Here is a 13,235-nt window from a genome sequence, read left to right as displayed (position 1 = left end):
GTAGTGCAAAACCGGTATACCGGATTATCACAAAATCAGTATACCGTCTAATTATTCGGAGGTATTAATACTGGTATTTTACCCTAAAAATATCGCTATTGAAAGATTTCACAATTTATACATGTCACAATTGAGTTGAACTTTTCGAAAACATTTAGACTTTAAATCTCATAATCAATTAAACCGGTCTCTTTAAATCGTTCTATTGTATAAACATGCGTCTAAATATTATCTCGACTCGTTATTAAACTTAAATTAATTGCCTTTTAAAAGACTTCATATGGGGTCTCAATAATTTGAATCGGTCTATCGATAACAAATTTATTTCCTCTTATGTAAAAAATGTAACGTTTTTTTAGGTGGCTCCGGAGCCAAAATATTCTATACTATAAATACTTAAATCAACCAAATATAGGTTTACCATAGAGTACTCTTTACATTGTTCTAACTTTATACAAATTAATCATGATAATTGCTTAATAATTTTGTTATTTAAATATAATACATGTTTGTTGTTTAGTCGTGTATATATATTATTATATATATAAGTTTTATATTTTATTTCTAGGTTTTTATTTTATTATATGTTATTTTTTTTTTTTATTTGTACAAGTAACTTTGAATTTTATTTATTTTTTATATTAGTTTTGTTTTATATTTGTACAAGTAACTTTGAATTTTATTTACATTTTTAAAGTATTAAAAAAAATTAAACTGATAAAAATTATATACGACTTATCAGATCACAAACTAGACAAGTCTACTTCAATTACATTGACATAATTCCAAATAAATAAATAATTAAATGTATGTAAATGCAGACAGACAAGATATATGGATTGGAAAGTATTTGCATAATTATATTTGAACAGCTAAATAAGTAAAGTATAAAAGTACACAAACAGTTTTCTCAAAATATTGTGCGTACATATTTAACTTCCCGTAGGGCAAGTTATAGTAATCGCAAAAAAATCGAAAATGAAAATTTTTATATATCTTTACGTTTCAGAGGTTTCTGAACATTTTGGCATACCTTAGAAAAAATGGATGTATGTGTGTGTGTGTGTGTGTGTGTGTGTATGTGTGTGTGTGTGTGTATGTATGTATGTATGTATGTGTGTGTATGTATGTGCGGATACAAATTTTCGTCGACGATTTCAGGAACACGGATCAACCGATTTGAATAATTCAAAAAACATTCGATCCGTATTGATAAGGAGACGTGCTGATTAGTTTTTGGCAAAGGCAGGTCAAGCCGTTCCGAAGATACGGGGCAAAAAGTTCCGAAAACGGTAACTCAGTTTTTAAGAGAACGGAGCGTCCGATTTTAATAATTCAAAAAACATTTTATTTGTATTGACAAGATGAAGATTGATCAAATTTTCATGAGGGCAGGTCTAGCGGTTTCGGAGATATAGAGGAAAAAGTAAAAAAATGAGCCATTTGGCGGTCAAAAATGATCATTAGACATATGCACATCAAATTATCAGACATTTTATAGAGATTTTAACAATAAGTATACATTTTGTTAACATTCCTATCGGTTCCGTACCAATGCTTATGCGTTAGACAGCGACGCGGCGCTTACGCGCTTTATATTTTGTCCCTATGTAGTTAAAGCAGTACGATTGCTTTGAAAAAAAAGTTCAGATCTTCCACAATATGTCAAAATAAAGAAAAAAAATTTTTTTTAAAAAAAAAAAAATTTTTGTAAAAAAAATATTTTTTTTTTTAATTTTTTTTTTTTCAAAAAAACTAATTTTTTGTCCAATTTATAGTTTCTCAAAAATCTTATTTTTTCAAAGTAATTTTTTTTCAAAAATGTTAATCGTTTTAAAAAAAATAATAATTTTGGTACGGGAAGTTTCAGCAATTTGCCTTAAGGCACGATGCCCTAATTGCCTTAAGACAGAATTCCACTTACAGCTAGTTACGTTCATATGTTCATAACCTTATTACAAAAGGTATAATAAACAACCCAGTTTTTACGTTAAACATATTTCAAAATTTTTTTACATTTAAATTTATTTTCATAAGATTCTGATTGCTATTATATTTGTAAATAAAAAAAAAAATAAATTCAATTCACAACATCATGGTGACGATAAAGTCAGTGCCTTAAGAAGAATAAATCATCGGAGTATATAGATTTTGTTAAAAAAAATAAACCAGATGAGATGGCTTTTTGATTGTCAACAATATAAAAAACTACTCGGTATTCAACAACATTCTTACAAGAAAAAAAAATTAAAACATTTATTATTGTTCGTACAAAACACGAAATCAATTAACAGCTGTAAATTTATTTAGTTGAAAAAAAAATTCAGACGCTTGCATGATAACTTTTCGTGTTGCCATAATAAAGTCGCAAATATAGCCATCAACGGCGAAACAAATTTATATTATTTTACTTTATTTATTATATGATTTATATCGTAAAATATATTTATATATACTTAGTTGAGTTGAATAAATTAATCGGTTTTATTAAATTTATGAACTCAAGCTAACAATTTATTGGCAAGTCATATAGCTTCATTGTGCAACGATGATTAATATTTTAGATTATGCATAACAAATTTGCTAGTAATACTCATACACGCGCTTAATGTTTTATGCATATTATTTAATTATGGAGAGCCACTTAGTATCGATTAATCATGATCAATAATTAATCTATAAGAAACATTATCATGTACAAATTATTAGTAAGATTAAATAACACAGTTGTCATTTAATTATTATTCAAATATCTTACACTTTTCAATATGCAGATAGAATAAATTGAACAAGTTTTGTGGCCGTTAAAGGAATTAAAAACTAAGAGTCGAACTCATTGCAAAATTACAATTTTAAACACCTATACACATTCAAAAGTATTTACGTTACAATTTAGTAAATTCTTTGTGAAATATTATTATTTCGTGATTAATTGAATATTACGTATTCAATTTTTCCGCCGGTTTTCGAAATTCCAGATTATCGCAAAGAAGAATAGTTTGGCCTAATATGATATGTACTCGCTATTATTAGATATGTTGGAAAACTACAAAAAGATACATAATAATTCAAAGTTACTCAATATATTTAATTTATTGAATCAGAGATTTTCATATTAATACTTCATAAAAAAAACTTTTAAAATATATTAACAATTGTTCGATTATTTTAAATTTTTAGGTAAAAAATCACATGAAGTATGTGCCAAAGCGCGAGAACCATCCCTTGGATTTGCTGAAACTGCGGAAGAGGTATTTAAACAAAGCCCTTCGCCAACTATTAGGAAGCTTTCAGGCTTTGCACGGTAATAAAATAATAAAATTTAATTATATTTATCTCTAATTTCTCTAAAATAAAAGATATAGTTCTTGTGACATATTAGTTTCTACATAATTCCCAGAATTCATACGATATTATGTTCTCTTAATAACGCATATGTGAATAAACAACTTCGAAATTGAAATTAGGATGAATATTAATAACTCCATTTTACTGTTTTTTTTTCTTGAGAATTTGAGAATGTCTATATTTTGAAGAGCAAAGTTTTATTTTAGACACGAATTACTGAGAAACTAATTAAATCAATTCAAAGAATTTATAAACCAGCTTCCCTTATAGACATAAGAATATAAACCAATCAGTTTAAAACTTAACTACACTGGCACTATGTTAATACAAAAAACTACTTAAATTTGATTTGCGATCAGGCAGAGCGCGGGTTCAATGCCCGTCACGGGCAAACCCAATATCTAGCAGCAGCGATATCAATTTTCACTTGAAAATATAGATCTTACTACAGCGGTTTCCAACCTTTTCTTCCTTGCTCCCCCCTTTCGAATGAAAAAATATTGCGCCCCCCCTCTTCTTATTTTTCTAACAATTTAATTTAAATATACTTAATATAACTGAAATTATGCCAAATAATACACAGTATTATAAAAAATATACATACAAACATAAATATTTATTATAAGAATTTTCTGTTTCACATAAGTAAGATCTCACAAATGGTAATAAAATTTCTAAAGCATTATTTGTCAAAGTAGGAAAACCGTCCTTTACTGGTAACCAAAACTCAACAATATATTTTCGTCCTGAAACATCTGCTTCAATGTGCTATCACTAGATAAATCAATTATAATTTTCTGCTCTGCTGTTGAATGACCAAAATCATCATGTTTCTTAATGACAAATGGATTTCTAATCCGTTAGTATTTGGACGTAATTAGATAAAGTAATGCGAAAATTGGTTTCGTAGACTAGTCATATGACTGATATAATAATAAGATCTTTACTTACTTCTATTTCATCAGTAACACAAGTAATTTTAAAAGTGAGAAACATGTTAAAGTTATAAAGTTATTTGATACTAGCTATACACAGTTCTAATTTTTTCATAAAAGCCGTAATCTTGTCTTTCTGAACAAAAGCACGAATTTGAGATCCTGGCATTGATTTATTTAAATCGCTAAGTCTTTGAAAAATATCAACTAAATACGCAAATTTTGCGAAGAACTTTATGTCCTAAAACAAGATTACTCCGTCTCTTTTGTTATCAGCAAGAAATATAGCAATTTCTTTTTTGAGCTCAAACACTCTCAGAAGTACTTTAAGTATTTTGCTGATTTGTTTTTGACACTTACTCAGCATTTAAAAATAATATTTTTGAAACAGCTTTGCGCCCCCCTTGGAACGGTATGGCGCCGCCCCAGGGGGGCGCGCCCCACAGGTTGGAAATCACTGTCTTACTATATTAAGTTTGAATGGCCCTTCCCCAGCATTGCTGCATCAAATTGAATAATAAGTCCAGCCCTATTAGAAAAATTCTGATAATAAAATTATCAAATATGGACGGATAAGCCGTTGGGTTATTATTACCATAAAAATACGACTATAAAGTTATGCTATTAAAATACGAGAATAAAAAAATGACATGGCGTAACCATTTTTAAAATTTTATAAACAATAATAACTTGACTCATATACTTCTCTATCTTTAATGTGGCTAGCCCATGAAAACTATTTTATATTGACTCGAGTCAATATCAGCTGATCAGCTTTGCCACTGACTATCATAATAGTTCCTGAAAAAAGATCTTATTCAATACACGTCCAGTGAATGATGATATAAATAATTTAGTCGAGGCACAGTTTACTCGTCAGTAGCGTCTTTTCCGCGTTTTCTCTGTCGCAGTATACATTTTTCATAATTACTCTTTCCAATGATCCATCTCTTCTTCTAACGTTAAAAAAACGTTACTTCTAATAGCAACTTTACGACCATTTGCATTTCTTTAAAATTCAAGTTGCAATGGTTATAAAAACGCAATAAAGGAACAATAAGCTGTAACAATTTCAAAGAGGTCCGCCACCAAAAAAGGCAAAATTAATATAAAATAAAAAGTGCATAAATAAATGCATCTCAGTAAAAACTATCAAAAATATTACGATTAAATTTTGAATTTTCACAAATACCTATATCAAACAAAATTTCATTATTATAGCACATAATCATGTTCATGGTCATTTTAGGCAGTTCGTTGATTGGGGTATAATATTGACATATTTTTCGGCGGGTTGCGTTTACATAGTATTCATAGCTACATCAATTGGTGAGGTAAGTCAAAATTTATTGCAATTGCTTATTTTATTCATAATATGGCGTATAAAATTGCATTATTGCATTACAGGTAGCAAATTATACATAGTGGAGAACGGCGGCGAAGAAATTGATATTCGGTCCTACATATTAATGGTCATTGTACCATTATTAATAATAGGACAAATAAAAGAATTGAAATACTTAGTACCATTCTCAGCAATTGCAAATTTGTGTTTAATTGTTTCGTTTAGTATAACATTGTACTATCTGCTCAAATCAAGAGAGGATATAAAGTCACTAGATTTAATGGGAGACTTTGCAAATTTACCACTGTTCTTCAGGTAATTTTTTACAAAAATATTTTAATAACTAGTAAATATGTGCCGAATGTCAAAAACAGCCTTATCAATATTTTACAGCACAGTCATTTTTGCTATGGAAGGAATTGGTGTCGTTATGCCTGTTGAAAACACTATGAAGAAACCTCAACATTTTTTGGGTTGCCCTGGCGTATTAAATATTGCCATGCTTATAGTTATTGTTCTGTATGCCATTATAGGATTTTTTGGATATTGGTGTTTTGGAATAAAAGTAAAAGGTTCAGTTACAGAAAATCTGCCAGTTGATGAAGAGTAAGTTCTTGTAATATATATATATATATATATATATATATATATATATATGTTTGTGACCTGTTAACTTGTATACTATTGCCCATTTCCATAATTTAAAATTACACAAACTTTAGAAACATTTTTTTGAAAAAAAAAATTAAAAACATAAAAAGAAATTACTTTAGAAATAATTAATTAAAATAACAATTAAATCCTTAAATTATTAAAAGAAGAAGAGTAGTGCGTTTCATTTTAAAATTCCGTACGTGCGCAATGATACAATTTTTCAATTCGATGCAGCTTAGGATGAGCATATAATGCTTTAAAAATATTAATTTTTCTTATCAATTGTCACTCAATTTTTTCGTATTCAGCATATGAACAAAAAATTAATGTCGTTAAAATCGATTTTTTTTATAACGAAGTGATTCTAAACCATCTTGGTCTGGTCAAATAATTTTTTCCTGTTGTGTACTAAAATAATTAGAAGGAAAAATCATCATTTTGGGTTGTTTGTTACCCTATAATATAATCATGAATAATGCTGCTCTGTACAATAATGTGAAGCAATCATTTCGCCAAAATAATAATACTAACTCTTTCATTTACATTTACAGATTAGCTCAAACAGTTAAAATTTTGATTGGAGTGTCTATATTATTCACATTTGGTTTACAATTTTATGTACCAACATCGCTGCTTTGGGGAAAAATTGAAGATAAGGTAAATTTAGCCAATAGTTCCGCAATATTTGCTTATTATTAAATGCTAGGTTTTAATTTGCCATGAACAAAGTAACCTTAATAGATGATGAACCGATTTTAAATATGCAGCTTCTACACTGTATATAATACTTAAATAAAACAATTTCTTGAAATCCTATACAAAGATTAAATTCTATAATATATTGCGGCAAACGCTCAAAACCCATTCTGGATTATATTTTATTAGAACTCTAAAGAATAAACAGTGTCATAATAATGTTTTTATAATAAACTATAATAATGTAAATGTCAAAAATTTAATTTAAATTGAAGTGTTTGAAATGTAATGGCTCTCTTTAAGTGCATTTTCCTATGAGATTGTTTTTCTAAAACAGTATAGATTATATCATGTTGAACATCATTAAAAACTAGTTCGTATTTGTAATTTGCCTTGAGGCAAGTTACATGAACTTCCCGACATGTGTAATAATCGACTTAAAATAATAAAATATAAATTAATTTATGAGTGATTAAAAGTATTCCGAGTGGATTTATCACACATCATTGAAATCGAACGAACTCTATCGTTATACCACGTAAAACGTGAAAATAATGTATATATGTAAATAAAAAAAAATAATAACTATCAAAAAAAAAAAAACGTCAAATTTTAATTTTAACAAACGTCAAAAAAACTGCTCATTTCCTCAAACTTTGATGAATTTTTCAAATTAAACTACTTGTCGTAAGGCCGAAATATTTCAGTAAGTTCTATAAGACCATGATATATATCGCCCAAAAAGTTTCAACAGTTAATTACAAGAAAACGGCTCGGTAAATTTTCACCTTAAGCTAATATCTTTCGAACAGTTTTTGATTAAAATCGACTCGGTAGTATGACCAAAAATGTTCAACACTTTTTCAAATTGCAAAGAAACAGCTCGGCCGATCGTCGCACAAAACTGAGAAACGATAATCCTCATCGAGATCCATCAAATGGTTTTTAAATTTCTGAAATAGGTTCAGGCGTTTTTGAACAAACGTCGATGAAAGGTCTAATTTTGACAAATGCCGAGAAAACGATACTACTCTTTGCAAACTTTTGCAAATTAAACGACTTATCGTAGGGCCGTAATATTTTAGTATGATCTGTAAGATTATGGTATCTACCTCCAAAAAAAAAATCATGAAAATCGTCGAAAAAAAATTTCTCAACACTTTATTACGCACGATTCCCAAATAATTTTTCGAACCAACTTTCGAACAGTTTTTGAATTTTCAAAATCGATTCAGAATTGCGGGCTAAAACGTGACGAAAATTTTTTTTACTTTTCTGCGGTTCACAAAGAAACGGCTTCGCTGATCATCGCTCAAAATTGATAAACGGTAGTCCTCATCGAGATACATCGATTGACTTTTAAATTTTTGAAATCGGTCCAGTCGTTTTTGAGAAAACGTCAATTCCCGGCAAAAAATCTGTTCACATACAAGCACACACACACATACTTTTTGCGAATTTGGTCTCATTCGATTCAGAATGGCTTAAAACTTCGAGAAAACGTAAAATAAGCGAAACATAAACTTCTTCGGGAAACGTTTTACAAATTTAACCGTTGCCAAATAAACATATATCGTACTACAATATACTCATATAAATTTCAAAGTTCAAATAAATGAATAATAGAACATATTAAAGAACTAAAATACTTAGTACCATTCTCAGAAAGTACAAATTTGTTTTTAACTTCCCGTAGGGCAAGTTATAGTAATCGCAAATAAATAGAAAATGAAATTTTTTATATATCTTTACGTTTCAAAACCTTCTGAACATGTTGGCACACCTTAGAAAAAATGGATGTATGTGTGTGTGTACGGATACAAATTTACGTCGACGATTTCGAGAACAAGGATGAAGCAATTTGAATAATTCAAAAAACATTCGATTCGTATTGATAAAAAGACGTGCTGATTAGTTTTTGGCGAAGGCAGGTCTAGCCGTTCCACAGATACGGGGCAAAAAGTGCCAAACACGGTAACTCAGTTTTTAAGAGAACGGAGCGTCCAATTTTAATAATTCAAAAAAACGGAGATCTAATGAAAAAAGTAAAAAAAAAATGCCATTTGGCGGTCAAAAATGATCATTAGACATATGCACATCAAATTATGAGATATTTTATAGAGATTTTAACAATAAGTATAAATTTTGTTTACATTCCTATGGGTTCCGTACCAATGTTTATCCGTTAGGCGCCGTCGCGGCGCTTACGCGCTTTAACATTTCGTCTTTATGCAGTTAAAGCAGTACGATTGCTTTGAAAAAAAGTTCAGAATTTCCAAAATATGTCAAAATAAAGAAAACATTTTTTTTTCAAAAAAAAAGTAATTTTTTGTCAAATTTATAGTTTCTCAAAACTCTAATTTTTTCGAAGCAATTTTTTTTTCAAAAATGTTAATCGTTTTTAAAAAAATAATAATTTTTGGTACGAGAAGTTCCAGCAATTTGCCTTAAGGCACGAATACATGCGCCCCACTAGTTTGTTTCATTTAGTTTAGCATTATATATTTGCAAAAATTTCAAAGTTCAAGCAACTACGCTAATTTCATCGATGAAAAAGTATGAAATAACACATTACCTTAAAATTTATCACGATCCTCGACTTTAGTTATTGTCATTTTTTGCAGGTTCCTAAAAATCGTCACAACTTAGTGCAAATCGCAATGAGAGTAGTTATCATATTCCTCATGATGGGCTTGGCATTGGCTGTGCCTGATTTAGAACCTTTCATCGGTCTTGTCGGAGCTGTGTTCTTCTCCATTTTAGGCTTGACAGTACCATCCGTTGTAGAAACCGTTCATAGGTGGAATGGAAGGCTAGGACCTATATATTGGATCTTATGGAAAAATCTTATACTATTTGCTTTCTCTATATTTGCACTTATTACAGGTGCAAAGATAAGTATAGAAAAAATTATAGAGCTTTACTAACGTTTTTATTAATGATAATTTACTTATTTACCCAGTACTGGTAACAATTTTTCTAAAACGATTTAAATGGTAGTTTTATATACAACCAAGTCAATTATTAACTTAGTAAAAATTAATAATATATATATATATATATATATATATATATATATATATATATCGTTTTTAATCTTTGGATATGTCATATCCGCACGCAATAAGTCTTGCTGGGCTTTGACATTAATGTAATAAGTGTATATTAATGCACTCGATTAAATAATTTTGTATATATTTTACACTATTAAAATTGTAGACTTTAACGATCTATTGCTAATATCATCAGTGATTATAATGTTATTTTTATTTATGACAATAATAAACAGTAATAAAATTATACACTATACCATAAAATCACCTTCACGTACTGTTAATTGAAAATTTTTATTTAAAGTTATTAACTTGAATGTAAATTTGAAAAAGTACGAAAAAATTTGTAGTATTAAATAAAAAAAAGCCATATTAATTTTTCTTGTTACATAAGTTGTAAATATATTACATCACTCGTAAGGCTTGTCATCGTTAAAGTAAACATATAATTTATTATTCACCAATCAGTTCATTTATCATAACAAAGACATATATAATAAGATTTTAGTTTAATTATAAAAAATGCTAAAAAATATTTTTAACAAAAACGCAATAGAATTATTTATGAATTATTACTTAACATTTCAAAAGGTGCATATTTGGTGATAAATAAACAAATGCATTAGAGATAAGCAAATATTTATGAAAAGTATGAACAGTACTCTATAACTGTATGAACAGTACTATATAAATGATGCGTGTATTATAATTTCGAGTTAAAACATTTTATTTGTGATTATACTTGTGATTTAATATACAATATCTATTTTAAGTTATGACATGTTACCGACTCAAAAAAGTTGATATATTGAATTTTTATATAATTTAAACTATTTGTGAAGAGATTTAATACTTCTATTTATGTATAATTGTAAATAATAAATACAGTATTAATTTGTTGTATAATAGAAGATATTATAAGTATATTTAGAAGCATTGATTATTAATTCTCTTAAGCGTTCTTATCTTTTAAACTGTTATCACATTTCTAAATGTTTAATAAATAAACCAGTTGAAAAGTGATAAATTTTATGAAAACAATGTCCTTATGGTTCATGAATTATTATATCTTAACCAGACCATCCGATTTGCATGATTCAAGAAGCATTCAATGCATAATAATGTGGAGAAGCGGTGATTAGTTTTTAGCAGAGACAGGTTTCGCCGCTTTGGAGATACGGAGCTATTTTTGCAAAAAAAAATAGCATCCAAATTTGAATGATTCAATAAGCATTTTGCTTGTTTTGACAGAGTGGAAAAACAATTAATTTTTGGGAAAAGCAAAAAAAAAAGAATGTTTTATTTAAAAATTTCAAAAAAAATAATTTTTTTTGAATATCGTAATTGCAACTCAGATTATATAACTAATTCTTAGAAATATGAGATGAGTGAAAAAGACCTTTTATAATAATTTTCAAAGAAATTATGATTCTTCAAATATTTCTGATCAAAACAACCTTGTTTTATTTTCTCAAGGTTCATATGAATAATTTTTTTACAAATCCAAAACAATTTTCGAAGTTTTACAAAATTTCAAATGAGGTAGTCAGAGATAAAAAAAAGCTGTATCTAGTATTACATATAGTAATTGCAGGGCCATGCTGGGTATATGACATGTGGAAGTGGAATGGAAGCCGAAAAAAAATCTAAATTTTTATATTTTATTATTTATTATTATACTTCATATATATATATACGAGGTCTGTTCAAAAAGTACCCGGAATTTTCGTTTTTTTCAAAAAAATATTTATTTATTCGTCTACATTAATGTGGTCCCCTTCAAAGTAGTCCCCCCCAGATATAATACACTTATGCCAGCGTTTTTTCCAATTTTCGAAGCACCCTTGATATTCACTTTTTGATATGTCCTTGAGCACTCTCAGCGATTTTCTTCAATCGAGGAAAACCGCCGTCCTTTCATGGGTCTCTTCAACTTTGAGAATAGGAAAAAGTCACACGGAGCCATATCTGGTGAATTTTTGCACTTTGCAACACTTTATTTCATTTTTTACGCAAAATTTAATACAAATTCTTTGACTTTTCAATTCTTCCATTGTAAAAATCGCCGAGCTCAGAAAAACACGTCGAACCTTAGCGACTACCACAGACAAAGTAAACAGTGAATATAGCTGAAAATTTCATCATACTTTAGGGGCATGTATACCAACACAATAAAAAAAAATTTGACAATCAGACACTCCAGACCCGCGAAATTTAATTATTAGTAATTCCGGGTACTTTTTGAACACACCTCGTATATATATATATATATATATATATATATATATATATATATATATACAGTTAGCAGAATGATATAATTAAAATATACATAATACAATTAAAAGATAACTCTGCGCGATTTTGGGGAAGCCAAGTTTACAATCGCTATCTAAATACTAAAATAATCCGCAATTTCATTTTCAATCGCAATAATCGATAAATTACTGAATCGTTTTTTTCAATAATTTTTTATTTTAACAAATAGTAGAAATATCAGTAAATTAAACTTGTGACAACATTTGGGAAAAAAGTTTCCAAACTGTTTTTATAAAAATTTGAGTAATCCATCATTTCAAAAATGAATTCTTTAAATAAATATCACAGGATTCACCATATTTGAATTTAACATGAAGATCGAAAAATTGTATTTCCTTAGGTATATATTAATATATACACATTATGTATATATTAATATATACACATTAGGTATATATCAAGAAATCCAAAACAATCTTCAAAAGTCTACAAATTTCAAAACAGGTAGCAAAAGATGAAACAGCTGTATCTAGTATTTCATATCAAAAATAATTTGAAATACTTCTTTTGGAGTAAATTGCATATCTTCGTCTACTTGATATTGCTAAATTGTTTTCGGTGTGAATTGCCATGTATTTCAGCAGGTCAAATTCATCATCTTTTCAAAACTTTCATTATTTCTCAAGCTTTCGAAAAATTTCATAACTCCATAATTGATTCAGCGCACGAACTAAGAAACTTTCAGCATCATTTTGATAATAAAATCTACCTTTTTCCAAATGTTGTACCATATTATTAATGGACAAAAAAATTATATAATTTAATTTTTATTGCAAAATATTCAGCTGTATGGCGAACTATTGGCGTAGAATATTTCTATAAGGCCTAATCGCTCCCCATAATATTTCACTAACTTGTTTTCATGTTAAGAATGTCACATTACTT

At 28.3% G+C, this 13,235-nt stretch overlaps 1 protein-coding gene across 1 annotated transcript in view; it reads left to right on the top strand.

Annotated features, from left to right (window-relative positions):
- LOC113366623 (proton-coupled amino acid transporter-like protein pathetic) overlaps nucleotides 1-9,987 on the top strand; it is a 48,305-nt gene extending 38,318 nt beyond the window's left edge. Inside the window, exons 9-10 of the mRNA XM_026608259.1 lie at nucleotides 6,834-6,939; nucleotides 9,603-9,987. Coding sequence (XP_026464044.1) covers nucleotides 6,834-6,939; nucleotides 9,603-9,905 — 409 coding nt within the window. The 3' untranslated portion in view covers nucleotides 9,906-9,987. The remainder of the gene's footprint in view (nucleotides 1-6,833; nucleotides 6,940-9,602) is intronic.
- The last annotated feature ends 3,248 nt before the right edge of the window (nucleotides 9,988-13,235 follow it).

The sequence above is a fragment of the Ctenocephalides felis genome, unplaced genomic scaffold, assembly GCF_003426905.1.
Source record: "Ctenocephalides felis isolate EL2017-DRISC unplaced genomic scaffold, ASM342690v1 CF-g0.4_SCAFFOLD_01170, whole genome shotgun sequence".
In the NCBI taxonomy this organism is placed as follows: domain Eukaryota; kingdom Metazoa; phylum Arthropoda; class Insecta; order Siphonaptera; family Pulicidae; genus Ctenocephalides; species Ctenocephalides felis.
This window is presented reverse-complemented; position numbering and strand designations above follow the sequence as displayed.